Source organism: Olea europaea, chromosome 2 (assembly GCF_002742605.1).
Source record: "Olea europaea var. sylvestris chromosome 2, O_europaea_v1, whole genome shotgun sequence".
Taxonomy (NCBI): domain Eukaryota; kingdom Viridiplantae; phylum Streptophyta; class Magnoliopsida; order Lamiales; family Oleaceae; genus Olea; species Olea europaea.
This window is the reverse complement of record NC_036238.1, coordinates 10753393-10766693: the sequence shown is the minus strand read 5'-3', so window position 1 is coordinate 10766693 and position 13301 is coordinate 10753393. Positions and strand designations below refer to the sequence as shown.

At 32.3% G+C, this 13301-nt stretch overlaps 1 protein-coding gene across 1 annotated transcript; it reads left to right on the top strand.

Annotated features, from left to right (window-relative positions):
* The first annotated feature begins 214 nt into the window (after nt 1-214).
* On the top strand, nt 215-6984 carry LOC111410775 (dehydrogenase/reductase SDR family member FEY-like). The gene is made up of 8 exons (XM_023041304.1): nt 215-691; nt 1524-1644; nt 1881-1998; nt 3607-3743; nt 4840-4941; nt 5055-5147; nt 5290-5362; nt 6457-6984. The coding sequence occupies exons 1-8, from the start codon at nt 426-428 to the stop codon at nt 6714-6716; spliced, it is 1170 nt and encodes a 389-aa protein (XP_022897072.1). The 5' UTR covers nt 215-425; the 3' UTR covers nt 6717-6984.
* The last annotated feature ends 6317 nt before the right edge of the window (nt 6985-13301 follow it).

The following is a 13301-nucleotide window of genomic DNA, read 5'->3' as shown; positions in this document are numbered from 1 at the left end:
CATTATATTCTTGAAATCAAGATTTAAATATTTCAAAATTCTACTTGTAAATAGTTTTGGGCTCGAGTAATGCTATTTAATCGTGTTAATGTGAATTAAATAATAAGTACACTTAGATAAATAATTTAATTTCACGTTTACAAAAAAAAAGCTAGATAGGATTATGGCAATAGAGACAAAAGGACGAACGAAAGCAATGGCATTATGGCCATTCTCATCCCCTTAAAAAGGTAACGGAGCAACACGAATCGAATCTTCCCTTCAAACATCAAATCTTCAACGGCCAAGATTCCATACGATAATAGACAACACCACCAATCCAACGGTTGATATCACATACACTCTCCCAATAAAAAATTGGAACCAAGATTCGATTAGAGTCCCTGCAATTCCCCAAAGCTGAAACAGTGAATCCAAAGAGAAAAATGGCATCCCAATCTTCATCTTCAGAGAAGGAAAAGGAAGAGGAAAAGGAAAATGGGAAATCTGCGGAGGAAGTAAAAAAGAAGGTAAAAAAAGAAGGGTTGGGATGGATGGAGTGGCTGAGGGGGTGGATGTATATAATCTATGAAATGCTTTTCCAGAGGATTTCAGCAAGCCATTTGCAGAACCCAATGCCTCTTCCTCCCATTAATGACCTCACCTGCATCGTCACAGGCTCCACTTCCGGCATCGGCAAAGAAATTGCTCGGTCTGTATAATGTATTTTTCTTAGTATTGTTTTAAATTTTGCATCGGGTTCTTAATTTGGTGATTCATTAATTGGATTCATGTAGATTGCATTCAAACATATTTAGAATGTAACATCTGATTATCTAGATACGAGGTCCTTCGTGATATCTAATCAATTGCATAATTTTGAAGTTTAATTTCATTACTCGTTGCATTGGTTACATTAATTAGTATTGTTCCGTTTTTCGCTTGGGTTCTTGATTTAGTAACATATTTAGTCGATTGTAGGGAGTCCACTGTGAGGGATTAAACCGTACCATTTCATAATCAAAATACAAATGCTTGGCGATATGAAATTTGATATTACAGAGTAATTTCATAGCTTTAAAGTTAATATCATTTCCAGCTGCATTATTTAAATTTATATTCTTATTGGTTATTCAACTAGCACAACACAAACTGCAGTGATGGTTTAATTTTTAATAGAATTGTCCCGTTAAATCATCAATTGCTACTTTAAAGTAGAATTTGTTAAGGGTAATATCCCTTCCATATTGTTTAAATACGAAAATAATGACCACATAGGTTTGTATAACAATTTGTTAGCAAGTTTGACCTTTTAAAATGGAATCTGAAAACGCAATAGAAAAGTAGGTATATTTACAGTTAAGTTTTGTGTCTTAAACTTGTATTGTCCTGTGTTATATAGTAATAATGCAAAATTCTTGGTGCTACCAATTTATAGACACTCGTACTTGTTTTCATAGTTCAAATTTCAGGGCAGCACATAAAGAATACTAGTGTTCTTTTATTCTTTGCTCAAGTGCCTATTTGTTTTCTTCATTTAACAGGCAATTGGCAGAATCAGGGGCACATGTCGTTATGGCTGTCAGAAATCCAAAGGCAGCCAATGATTTGATAAAGAAGTGGCAGGAAGAATGGTCGGGAAGGGGCCTTCCTCTTAATATTGAGGTAGAATATAGGGATATGAGCATATGCTTTAATGAAAAGGAAGTTCTAATGGGTTTAAAATACACAACAGGAATGCTTAAGATTTCTTTTCATGCGATACAAGTCGTGTTTGAATGTTATTAGACTGACAAAATTTATTGTGACCTATTTCTGTAATTTTACTATTACTGTAGGTTTCACTTTTGCTTTTAAGATTAGTAAGAAAACCAGCTTCTAAAATTGTGACCTTTTATTAGGTGATGGAACTAGATCTTCTCTCCCTGGATTCTGTAGTGAAATTTGCTGAGGCTTGGAATGCACGCGCAGGGCCTCTGCATGTTCTCATTAACAATGCTGGAATATTTTCCATAGGAGGTATATATGTGTAGTAACTAATTCAGCAATGCTACTTCTCTAATGTTTCGCTCCTGATTGGTAAAGTTCAATAATAAGCCCTTGTGTGACGTGTATTTTTTTGAGAAGTGATTTTGTGAAAAGTGATTCTTTTGGAGAATGTGTGGTTGAAATGAGTTTGAGGAAAAGTTCAAAATCACTTTCAAACAAGGGCTAAGGTTCTATTTCCATGGACCATGGTGTTATTAATTTGCTGATTACTGTTACCCCTCACTTTATATGGTTAGCAAGCATACTTCTGAAACCTTTTAATTGCTTCAAAACAAAGTAAGTCTTCTCATGAATTAGTATGGTTAAATATTTCTTTAAAGTCAGTCAAATTATCTTCAGTTGCATCTTAAGTAACAAAACACACGAGTGGTCTTTATTTATTTATTTATATATTTTTTCCCTGCCAACTAGTAGTCCATTTAAATGTATTATCCCACAGGTAACTTTTGTGGTCGGATAGTGTTGCCATTTACCACTTTTCAATTACATTTAGTCCAGGAAACTTTGAGGGTCTTAGTGTTTCTGTCACCCAATGTTATGAAAAGTTTGACATGGTTGTACTTCCCATAAACATCATTGTTGCATTTTCACTTGTCACTGAATTATGTTTTATTTGGTCTTAGAGAACACTAAAATAGACATAAAAATAATGTTTGATGAAATTGGAGGTTCACTTTTCTATTTGACATCTCTTGCTGGACATAGCCTAGACCTAATGGTTTTTACTATAAAGAACAGAATAATTTATGTATTTGCTTTCCATTTGCGTAGCAGGTTTATGAAAAGGGTATCAAAATTATTTGCTATCTTTTAAGAGAACTCAAGTTTCTTGTGAAATTTGAATGCCTTACTTTTCATACAGTTGTGCAAGTTAGTTTCTCTACACAACTTTTTGAGATGGTGCAGTTCACCGTTGATGTGCCTGCCTGCCACTTTAAGAGTGCTAAATTTTCTTTCCCTTGCATCCCTACTTAGTGAAAATCCTGTCACTTTAAGAGTGCTCTTTCGACAATTGGTTTGTTACTGCACATGGTAATTTTTGGAGAAAGTAGATTCTGCTTGTACTATTTGGCCAATTGAAATGTTTTCTTGTTGTTAAAGTTACTTTTAGTTCTTTACCAACTACTTTCTTTATTTCATCCTGATTCTGTTGTGTAGTCATTTAGGAAATCATTTCATATCTTTATTTCATATGTAATAGGTTTTTTCCCCATCAAATTTCTATTACATATTTTAGAAAATTAATCTGCTTGTTAAGTGGTATAAAGCTGCTTCTTGCAGTTTCTTTCCCAACTTTTCTTCGATTTAATAGCTCATTTTGCATTGTACTGAATCCCTTCACAAACAAAAGTCTGCTCTACCTGTTGTTCAATTCATATTTTGGACATTCTTCTCGAAACTAACCTAACTGGTTATCCAAATTTAATCCTTGCAAAGTGATTTGTTTGATAGAGGTATCTGTTTCCCAGTCATTTCTTAGTTTATTTCATCTTCCTCTGCTTCTCTTCTTACTTTGAATTATATAAGATAAATACCAAGCATTATAGTTGGACTTATACCTCTTTCCATTTCGTTCAGAACCACAAAAAATTTCAAAAGATGGAAATGAAGAACACATGCAAGTGAATCATCTAGCTCCGGCACTACTTTCTATATTACTTTTGCCATCCCTCGTCAGAGGCTCCCCAAGCCGAATTATTAATGTGAACTCTATTGTAAGTTTTATGAAACATTGTGATTTGCGTCTCTATGCTATTATACCTATGCAAAAGTTATTTTGTTTCATTGGCTGAAGTCCTTGAGTTTTTCTTCTATCATTAACAATAGTTTTACTGAATTGTTGAGTTTACGTCTTTATGAAGAATATATGTGAAAATTATTTGCCAATGTTTTATGTTACTAGTGGAAATTTATAATCGATAAGTATAATTGGCCAAACCTATAATGAAAGTGATTCTAAAGTAAGCATTTCTGGAGTCAATATCTGATAGCAGTGATTCATAGTTGGGGCAGAACATAAAGGGAATAGTTATGCATCTCTTGTAGATGGAAGCCTTTCTCCTTCCTCTTGATTGCTGTGCAAGATAAAAATAGGGTGAATACAAACAAATTTTCACATAGGCATCCTAAAATTTTCTTGTTTTCTTGTGCCTTCTGGGAGTATTTTCTTTTTCCCTTTTTTATTTTTTTCAGTTGGCTCTCTTAACTAACAAGTAAAATCTGTTCTCCTCTTTCACCTCTTTTATAGACAAGATGATCATATGATATTTGGGCAAAGGCTTTCCACCCTTTTTCTTCTTTTTGATAGAACTATTTACATTTTATTTCTGTTTCTTGTAAAAGAACTTTCCACCTTAATTTTTTTTTTTTAAAAACCCTTTTCCCCCCCCCCCCCCCCCCCAAGAAGAAATTTTACTGGATTTTGTTGGCCACCGTATGTCTTTCACCCTAGTTTCCACAAAAACTAAATCATATGCAGTGAGATTTTGCCACAAACTCTTATTGCTTAAAAAAATTATTTTCAGTTTTCGTAATGTTTGTCTGCCAAAAAAATTCAAAATTTTTAGGTAAATAAATCACTGTTAGTAAGTAAATAAATTCAAATTCTCTGACTTCCAATTATTTGTTTATTAGTTATTAACACCTCTAATATTATTTGCTGATGTGCTTTGGATATTTACTATTCAAACATCCTACAATTTTTGTTGGAAACTTGAATCTAGATCAAATTGCAGGGATCATGTGTATTTATTATCTTTGCTTCCTATCCACTCAAGCTGGGAGTAAATTGTCTATTTTGTGTTTGTGTAGATGCATTATGTAGGATTTGTTGATACAGAAGATATTAACGTTTTATCTGGAAAGAGAAAGTACACAAGTTTGGTGGGATACTCGAGCAGTAAACTTGCTCAGGTGCTTTCAAAAACTTGCTCCTAGTGTTTTAGTAGTTCTAAGCAAAGTTGGCTTTGAAAATTCATGTTCTCTTATGTTTCATTTGTGTTAAAGTCCTCGAGCTATGTAAGCAGGTCATGTTCAGCAGTGTTCTTCATAAGCGGCTACCAGCTGAAGCTGGCATAAGTGTAGTGTGTGTTTCTCCTGGAATTGTCCAAACCAATGTTGTGAGTTTCTGAATGCGTAGCTTTTTGTCTCAGTCAATGAAATCATTCTGTCTGTAAAAGCTATATACTGGGTTTCAATTATTACTTCTGATGGGATCATATATTTTTCATAAAATTATGATAATTTTCTTATTAAATGCAGGCTAGGGATCTTCCAAAGATAGTTCAAGCTGGTTATCGTTTAATACCCTATTTTATATTCAGTGCTGAAGAAGGTAAGTGTTGTCAAATTTTAGCATGTTTTCTTGTCACTTAATTGCTAGAAATTTATAATTGGATCTCTAGAAATTGTTTTGATACATAGCGTATTTTGTCTTTTTCGCTCTGAAATCTTTCTGCAGTTAAAAATTTGGGTCAAAGCACCAGGAAAATCCTAAAGTTGTCTGTAAAATAAAGTGAAACATAATCCTGTTGTTCCTTTTGGCACCTGCCACTACCACTGATGAAGTTCTTGGCTGATAGAATAAGATTGGATATTAAATAAATTTAGTTTTGAGCTAGTTTTACAGATTTGAGGGGATTAGTCGAGGTGCGTGTAAGTTGGCCCGAACACCCATGGTCATTACTAAAAAAAAAAATGTTTTAAAGATTCCAGACGAGGCAACATCCTTGAGTGTGTAATTAATCACAAGAACATGAGGCTTGAAACTATGATATCATTATTTTTCGCACATTCACTCATAAGCATTCTCTGAGGATTAATGTACTGACGGAAAATTTCATTTCTTCTGCTCCCTATCCATTGAAATAGAGAGAAAGTTGCCGAACCAAATTTTTTCATGCACCAGATAGAGTGCTGAGTAAGTCGCCCCAGATTAGACAAAGTATTCATCCTCAAAAATTGGATCAGGGTTAATCTGACAACCTATATTTTGGAGCCAGCTCCATTCTCTTTCTATCACATATTCAGCACCAATAGAAGCAAATAATGCTATTATTTAGCACCATTGGTGTTTTGACATCAGTCTAAGTGACTGCAATAGTGACATTAAATTAAAGGTTCAATTAAATATGAGGAATTATGGTCCATTTAATAAGATTTATGATATACTGACACCTAGATTGGTATTCAACACCACTAGACTAGATATCATTGTTCAGCTTTAGAAGAGAAGAAAAATTGGGGGGAGAGAGAGAGAGAGAGAGAGAGTCTTTGATCTTAAACACAAGTGAACAATAACGAATTTCCTTGTGCGATTTGTTGGATTTGATTGATGAATTTGTTATTTAAGATTTAATTTTACGAAAACTAAGTTTTCTGTTGTAACTTGGTCTGAATTAGCTACTTTTATAATTTGGACTATTACAGGTTCTAGAAGTACACTATTCGCAGCCACAGATCCTCAAGTTCCTGAATATTGTGAGATGTTAAAAGCAGACGAATGGCCAGTCTGTGCCTTCATTTCTCAAGATTGTCGTCCCTCAAATCCTTCTGAAGAATCACATAATGTCGAAACCTCATATAAAGTGTGGGAAAAGACACTCAAAATGGTGGGACTTCCCCCAGATGCTGTAGAGAGACTTATAGAAGGCGAAGAAGTTAATTGCAAATATGGAGCATTCCACTAGTTTTACTTACAGCAAAGAGTAGGAACACTTCAAAGCTAATCATTTTACGTCTTTTACAGTCATCTCATGATATAACTAATGCCGACTCAAACACAGATTTGCTTTAGATATTGCAATACTTACTTTCCACATATATGTTTGGCATTCTTTTCAGAGTGACAGAGTAACTTGCCTTTCCTCTTCCATAACAGTACGTCTATTGGATAATTTCAAAGACAAAAATGGACCATTGTTGATTGATTTTTATGTGCAATTGTTGTAGAATGTCCTTTTTCTTTTATTATTATTATTATTATTATTATTATTATTATTTTTTTTTTTTTTTTTTTTTTTTTTTTTTGTTGGCATTTGCTCTAAAGTTGAGCACAAATTGTTTTCATGTTATGTAATTGAACTAGTGTGTGTGTGTGTGTGTGTGTGTGTATATATATATAAAATACTGTATGTTTGGAACAAAAATTTGATCTCAATAAATCTTAGTTAAGACCATTCTGAAATAAGTAGTATCGTTGTATTCTCTACTTACATTTTTTATTTACTATATAGAAATCAAATTTAAATGCTGATTTATGCTAGTAAAACTTGTGGGGAAGAATGAATCAAGTAACTTCGATACACAATAATAAAAAATGAAGGAAAAGTTTAGTATTGTTATATTTATAATATTGTTTGTTAAATTTGTATTTTACAATTGGAGGGATAATGTTTGCATTTTCGTTTGGAATATTGTGTGTTTGTTTTCATTTACTTTTTTTTATAAATTGTTTTGTATCAATTTGATGGATGAACCTATAAAAAATAATTTATTTTCGTGGTTATTAATCAAATCGGACCTTGTCAAACCGACATACGAGCCGAATCATTTTATATGGTTATGGTGCGGTTATGCTATGGTAAAAAAAAATGATGGTGCGGTTATAGTTTTAATCGAACCGTTGCCAACCCTACACGTTTCAGTGACTAAAATTAACAAGATATCTGTCTCTAGTTATCAATTATTTGTGGGGAAAGAAAGCATCAATGTGTAAATGTTCAATATTTCAATTACATATTGTTACCCAAAAAAAAAAAAAAAAAAGTGTTCCTAATTAATATTAGCTATCACAATTACATGTACCTTTGCAATAGATTCTGGCTTTTACCTTTGTTGTCTCTTTAAGAATTCTACTGTACATTTAAATTAGTGGAAATTACATGGCAACAGGTGTTTAAATTTTACAATTCATATTCCAAGTATGAAGTTTATTTGTTCAAATCTCAGGTATTAATTTAATTATAAAACCACCCACCAAACCCCAATTATTATTATTTCCTTCTCTCTCTACATTTTCTCTGTTCTCTCTCTACACTCTCTTGTTTCTCTGTTCTTTTTCTTATATGCCATCGAATCATTGTCAGCGACAACGCCTCGTCGACAGTGACTACAACATGACAGTACAATTTGCACGAAGATCTAAGTTCACACAGCATGACAAGACCCAGCCATTTGTCATCTAGTTTTCAAAGATCGCCTTGTGCGTTCGACGCTCAGTCTGCATGATGATCTGAGTGTTGTAGTGATGATCTGAGTGGTGGTGGTTTGATTGTAGAGGTAGCGATGGCGATGGCACTTGTGGTGGTGTAGTGTTTGGTTTTCTATGGGTGTGGGTTTTTGTTGAGATTTAATAGTCCAAAACTGAGGAAATTTGGTCACGAACTAGTGCTGAAAATTTGGGTTGAATTTTATTGGTTTTGTGTAGTTGATGGTGGTGGTGGTGGTGGTGCAAGTTGTGATGGTTGTGTGGTGGTGGTAGTAGTGTTGGTGGTTGTCTAGTGGTGGTGGTGCAATGGTAGTAGTGCAAGTGGTTGTTGGTGGCAATTGGGGGGTGATGATGGTGGCAGTAGCGGTGCGTTTCTATTAGTGCTGAAGGTAGTAGTTCGTGGAGAGCTGATCGTGGTGGTGTTGTGGTGGTGGTGGTAAGGGTGGTCACAAGTGACTGTAATGGCAGTGGCGGTGGTTGTGATGGTATTGTGGCAGCGTGGGTAGTGTTTGTGAAAATTATTGACAATGAATTGTGATTGGGATTGGGTGTTTGGTGTATGTGACCAAATATTTGATTTTTTTGTGACTAATTATTAAAATGTGACATTAACATTCAATAATCCGTGACTAAAAAAATAATCTGTAATCAACAAATTTGAAAATATATGATTAATAGATAAACTGTAACCTATAATTTTTTTTTTTTTTGATTTGTGACCAATGAAATAAAATGTGGCTTATAAAATTAAATTGTGTCCATGAATCTTTGATTTGTGACCTCGACATAATCCGTGACTAATTAATTTGATAATATGTGACCAATAAATAAATTGTAACCTATAATTATATTTTTGTGATCATTAATTATATAATTCTGATCTTATTATATTTAATTAATAAATATTTTTAATTGATTACCTCATACTTGAGTTTTGTATTTTCAAATAATACATTGACTTGTGATTTGAGGTAAACTAAATAATTGAGTTATGATTTTTTGCCCTTTAAATTAAGCAAACTAGCTACATAAACAGTGGCTGACAGGCTGAGTTGACAGCCCCTGATTTGAAATTTCGAGCTTGTTAAAAGGCTTCTGTTGGAGAAGCTTAATTCTTTAAGTGCATAATGGAATCCTTACAAAGATAAGATGGTGGATGAGATCAATAATAATAATAATAATAATAATAATAATAATAATAATAATAATAATAAAGACTTTAAAAAATCCAATAATAATAATAATAATAAAGATTTTAAAAAATCCAATAAAGAGGGTGAGGGGTCGAGAGAAGTATTGTTGGGCACTGATGAATTCAAATGGGTTGTGCGATTGACTGACCATAGAAATCTTTAAGGGAACATCAGGGTGCAAAATACAATTTTAAAATTAAGAAATGAATTTTATTATTTAAAAATCAGGTCTAATTAAATTCTATTAATCAATTATTAATTAAAAAATTACTAATTAAATATATTAAACTTACGGTATTTTACAATTCATTATCACAATTACGTTCTAATCACAATTATAGATGTCACAATCACAAATCACAAATTTTATAGATCACCACATATCCTCAGTCACAAATTATCAAATTATTTGGTTAAGTATTATTTTCTAGGTCATAAATTACAAATTTTATAAGTCACATATTCTTTATCGATAAAAAATTATCAACTTAATAGGTTACGTATTATTTTTCGATCAATTTATTCATCGACCACAGATTATCAAATTAATAAATTACGTATATTGCCCCCAGGGCATATCTCCCAATGGCAAAGGGGAGGGCGGATAGGGCTCAGCGCGGCAGTGTGCAGAGTTCGATTCCCTGCAAGGTGGAATTGACTTTGTTGCAAGCGGGAGTTATCATATGGGTTAACAGTCTTGGCCTATCCATATGCTCTCCACCCTGGCTCCTGGGAGGCACATCCTGCGATTTACCTCCTTCACGATGGCTCAGGGCAGAGTCGGTGGGGGCCCTTAAGGTTGGGGTTCAACCTTTTTTTAATAAATTACGTATTATTTTTTGGCTACAAATCAAAAATTTTATACATCAAAACTTATTTCATAGTCACAAATCATCATATAATTGCTCATAGTTATTTCTCGATCAAAAATTATTAAATGCAATGGGTCACAACTTAACAAATTGCGAGTCACTATTAAAATTTTAGTCAAAATTTCATATTTTTTTTTATGTCACAAATTATTTATTGGTCATGAGTTATATATTTCATCAGTCACATATTATTTATTGATTACAAATAAATAATTTATTACTTACGAGTGGAGAGAAGACAAGACTAAGTGGTTTGCTATGTATAAATGGCAACCCGCACAATGCTCATTCTTAATGCCTTACAACGATACAATTAAAAAACAAAAATCATGAGAGGCACTAATTGGCCTCATCAAATGTGAACTTCCAATTCAAACACACAAAGTATTCAATCTTTTTAAGACGAAGTGCTCAAAACAAAGATCAATCAATCAGCGTTACAATTAGGTCCCTGAACTTTAGATTTCACCAATTTTCACTTTTTCTCATATTTCTTCCAATTCTACGTTCAGTAATCCGTCTCACCTAATAAACAAAATATAAAACAAATTAGGATATATTAACCAAAATAACTATTAACTGTCTATATTTTTAGGCACAGATAAGTGTATAGAATATACGTACGAAACATCCCTAAACTTAAATATTTGGTTATCCTTAAACAAAATCAGAACCTATAGTAACAAACAAAACATGAAACAAAGTTTCAGTTAGATAACTCCTTGTTTTGTCTCAGTATTCAAACCATTATATTAAATCTATAAACAACTTCAAGGTCATAATACCAAAATCAATATCAACCTCTCCATTGCAAATTGATGTACATGTGGAGAATCAAGTATAACATTATAAATTAACAAGTTGTTTCGATTCTCAATCCTTAATGGTCAAATTTATCATTTTCTCACTCGTAAGATTTACACACTTCCAAGCTTATTAATTTTACTCTTTTCCTAAGGTGTAATAAAAGGCTGGATTTTTATGCTAATCCTCACCCTTTTTAATTTAGATGGATCTCACTAATTGTAAGTTAACAATTCAACAAATAAAAATTCTTCAAAATTTTTTATTGTTTTAACCTTCAACACTTAGCTCGGCTAATAATCCCTTGTGAAAATTCTAATTCACTTAAACAAGTATTTGAGACTTAATCAAGGCATGTTGTGTGCATCTTCTATTTCAAGGTTGACTCACCTTTCTACATATCAATCCAGATTCGATCAGATGCTAAGAAGGGTCGACCCAAGATTATTGGAATAATCCAATCTTCATCCTTGTTAGGAGCAATGAAGTCTACTAAAAATATTAATTTTTCTTGCTTTGGTGAGTATATTCTCAACCTTACCCCTTGGATCTGGGGTGGAGATAAGGGGGGTTTTGACCCCCCAACTTTTTCTTCTCTATTATTATTATTATTATTATTATTATTATTTTTGGGGAATAAAGCCTTGATTGATATGAATTAAAATCTAAATTTTAATATAAATAAAAAATAACAATTAATTTTATTGATATATTTTAGGGGACTCCCAAATTTTCAACTTTTATCAAAATTTACTAGAAATTTTATTTTAATCTCCATCAAATAGGGTCAAAATCACAATAGATTTGAGCTCACTTTCCCTCACACTATCAAAATCTTAACTCTTTTAATTTTTTAAAATTTGTCTATAGTTTCTCTACAAATTATAACATATACGTCACTTCCTATTTGAACCTAAATTTATATTTTCTCCTATCAAATTGTGTATATAGAATGAGCCTTAAATAATTATGTCCAATGTGTCTTATATTGAACAAATTGTGTTTATTTGATTGAATATATTGGTTATATGCTTTTTCTTTTTATTATTTGAATATATAAGTTTGTATCAAATACACTATAAATTCTTTAAACGTAAATATGCATTTTCTTGTGATGAGTATAATATTAATAAAAGGACTGTTTGAAATCAAATAGATGAAAATGATGAAGAAAATATTAATGAAAGAATGTGTTTATAGACTTAATTCTGCGTTTTCTCGAGTCAAGTATGAATTATTTAAAAATCAAGAACAAAGTATTCAATCTATACAAGCTTTGATTGTGCCCCCTAATTCAAAATGTCCTCGTCCGCCCCTGCCTTGGATATTTGATGCTTCAATATGCTAGCTGTTGTGAAACATTTGTTTCTTTAACTTTTCCAAGTCCTAATTTTCGGTATACAAATAAAGGCATCAAATTAACACTTACACCTGTAACACATAAAACATTAAAAGAAAAACCTGTGCCTAGTGAAATAACCAAAGTGAAATTTGCTGGATCATTGAGTTTAGGATTGTAATTTATTTTGCAACCTTGCACCACTCTCTTATGTCAATGCCAGTTTTTTTAATTTCAAAAGCTTTCTTTTTTTTTGATATCATGTCTTTTAGGACCAATTTTTTTTTTTCTTTTTTTCTTTTATCAGAAGTGTGCTTACCAAATTAACTGTCCGGTTGAAGTTTTTTGCTAGTTAAAATATCCAAATTCATTGGCTATGGAAAAGATATCACTGGTAACAGTATTTTTAACTAAAAGAATGCAAAAAAGAAAAATAACTGTAAAATACCTTGGATGTAAGCGTCAAGTGGAATGGAAAGGTAAACTTAATAAAACAAATCCAAACGTTAATGTAAATTCGTTAACTGTGTATCCCCACTATGAAAAGTAACATCATATATAGCATGTTTAGTTTTGGAGGATAAACTATATGGTAGAAATCTTAAGAAATGCACGTGTTTTGCACAAAGCAAGTAAGCTCTATATTAATGCTACTAAATTTTGATAAATCTTATACGCAACTGATCTTATCCTGCAAACACAGTGAAAAATGGAAGCAATTTTTATATGTGAACTTATCTATATTACTCTAGCGATGTTACACTCATTCCTTACAAATTCACTCATTGATATTAATTTCACTCGCTAATATTTAACTAATTAGTCCCATGGGATTTCACGATATTCCATTCGTAGGA

Coding starts and splice junctions, on each gene's coding strand:
- LOC111410775 (XM_023041304.1), top strand. CDS start 426: ATGGCATCCCAATCTTCATCTTCAGAGAAGGAAAAGGAAGAGGAAAAG. Junction 692..1,523: donor ATCGGCAAAGAAATTGCTCG/GTCTGTATAATG, acceptor TTCATTTAACAG/GCAATTGGCAGAATCAGGGG. Junction 4,942..5,054: donor CGAGCAGTAAACTTGCTCAG/GTGCTTTCAAAA, acceptor CTATGTAAGCAG/GTCATGTTCAGCAGTGTTCT.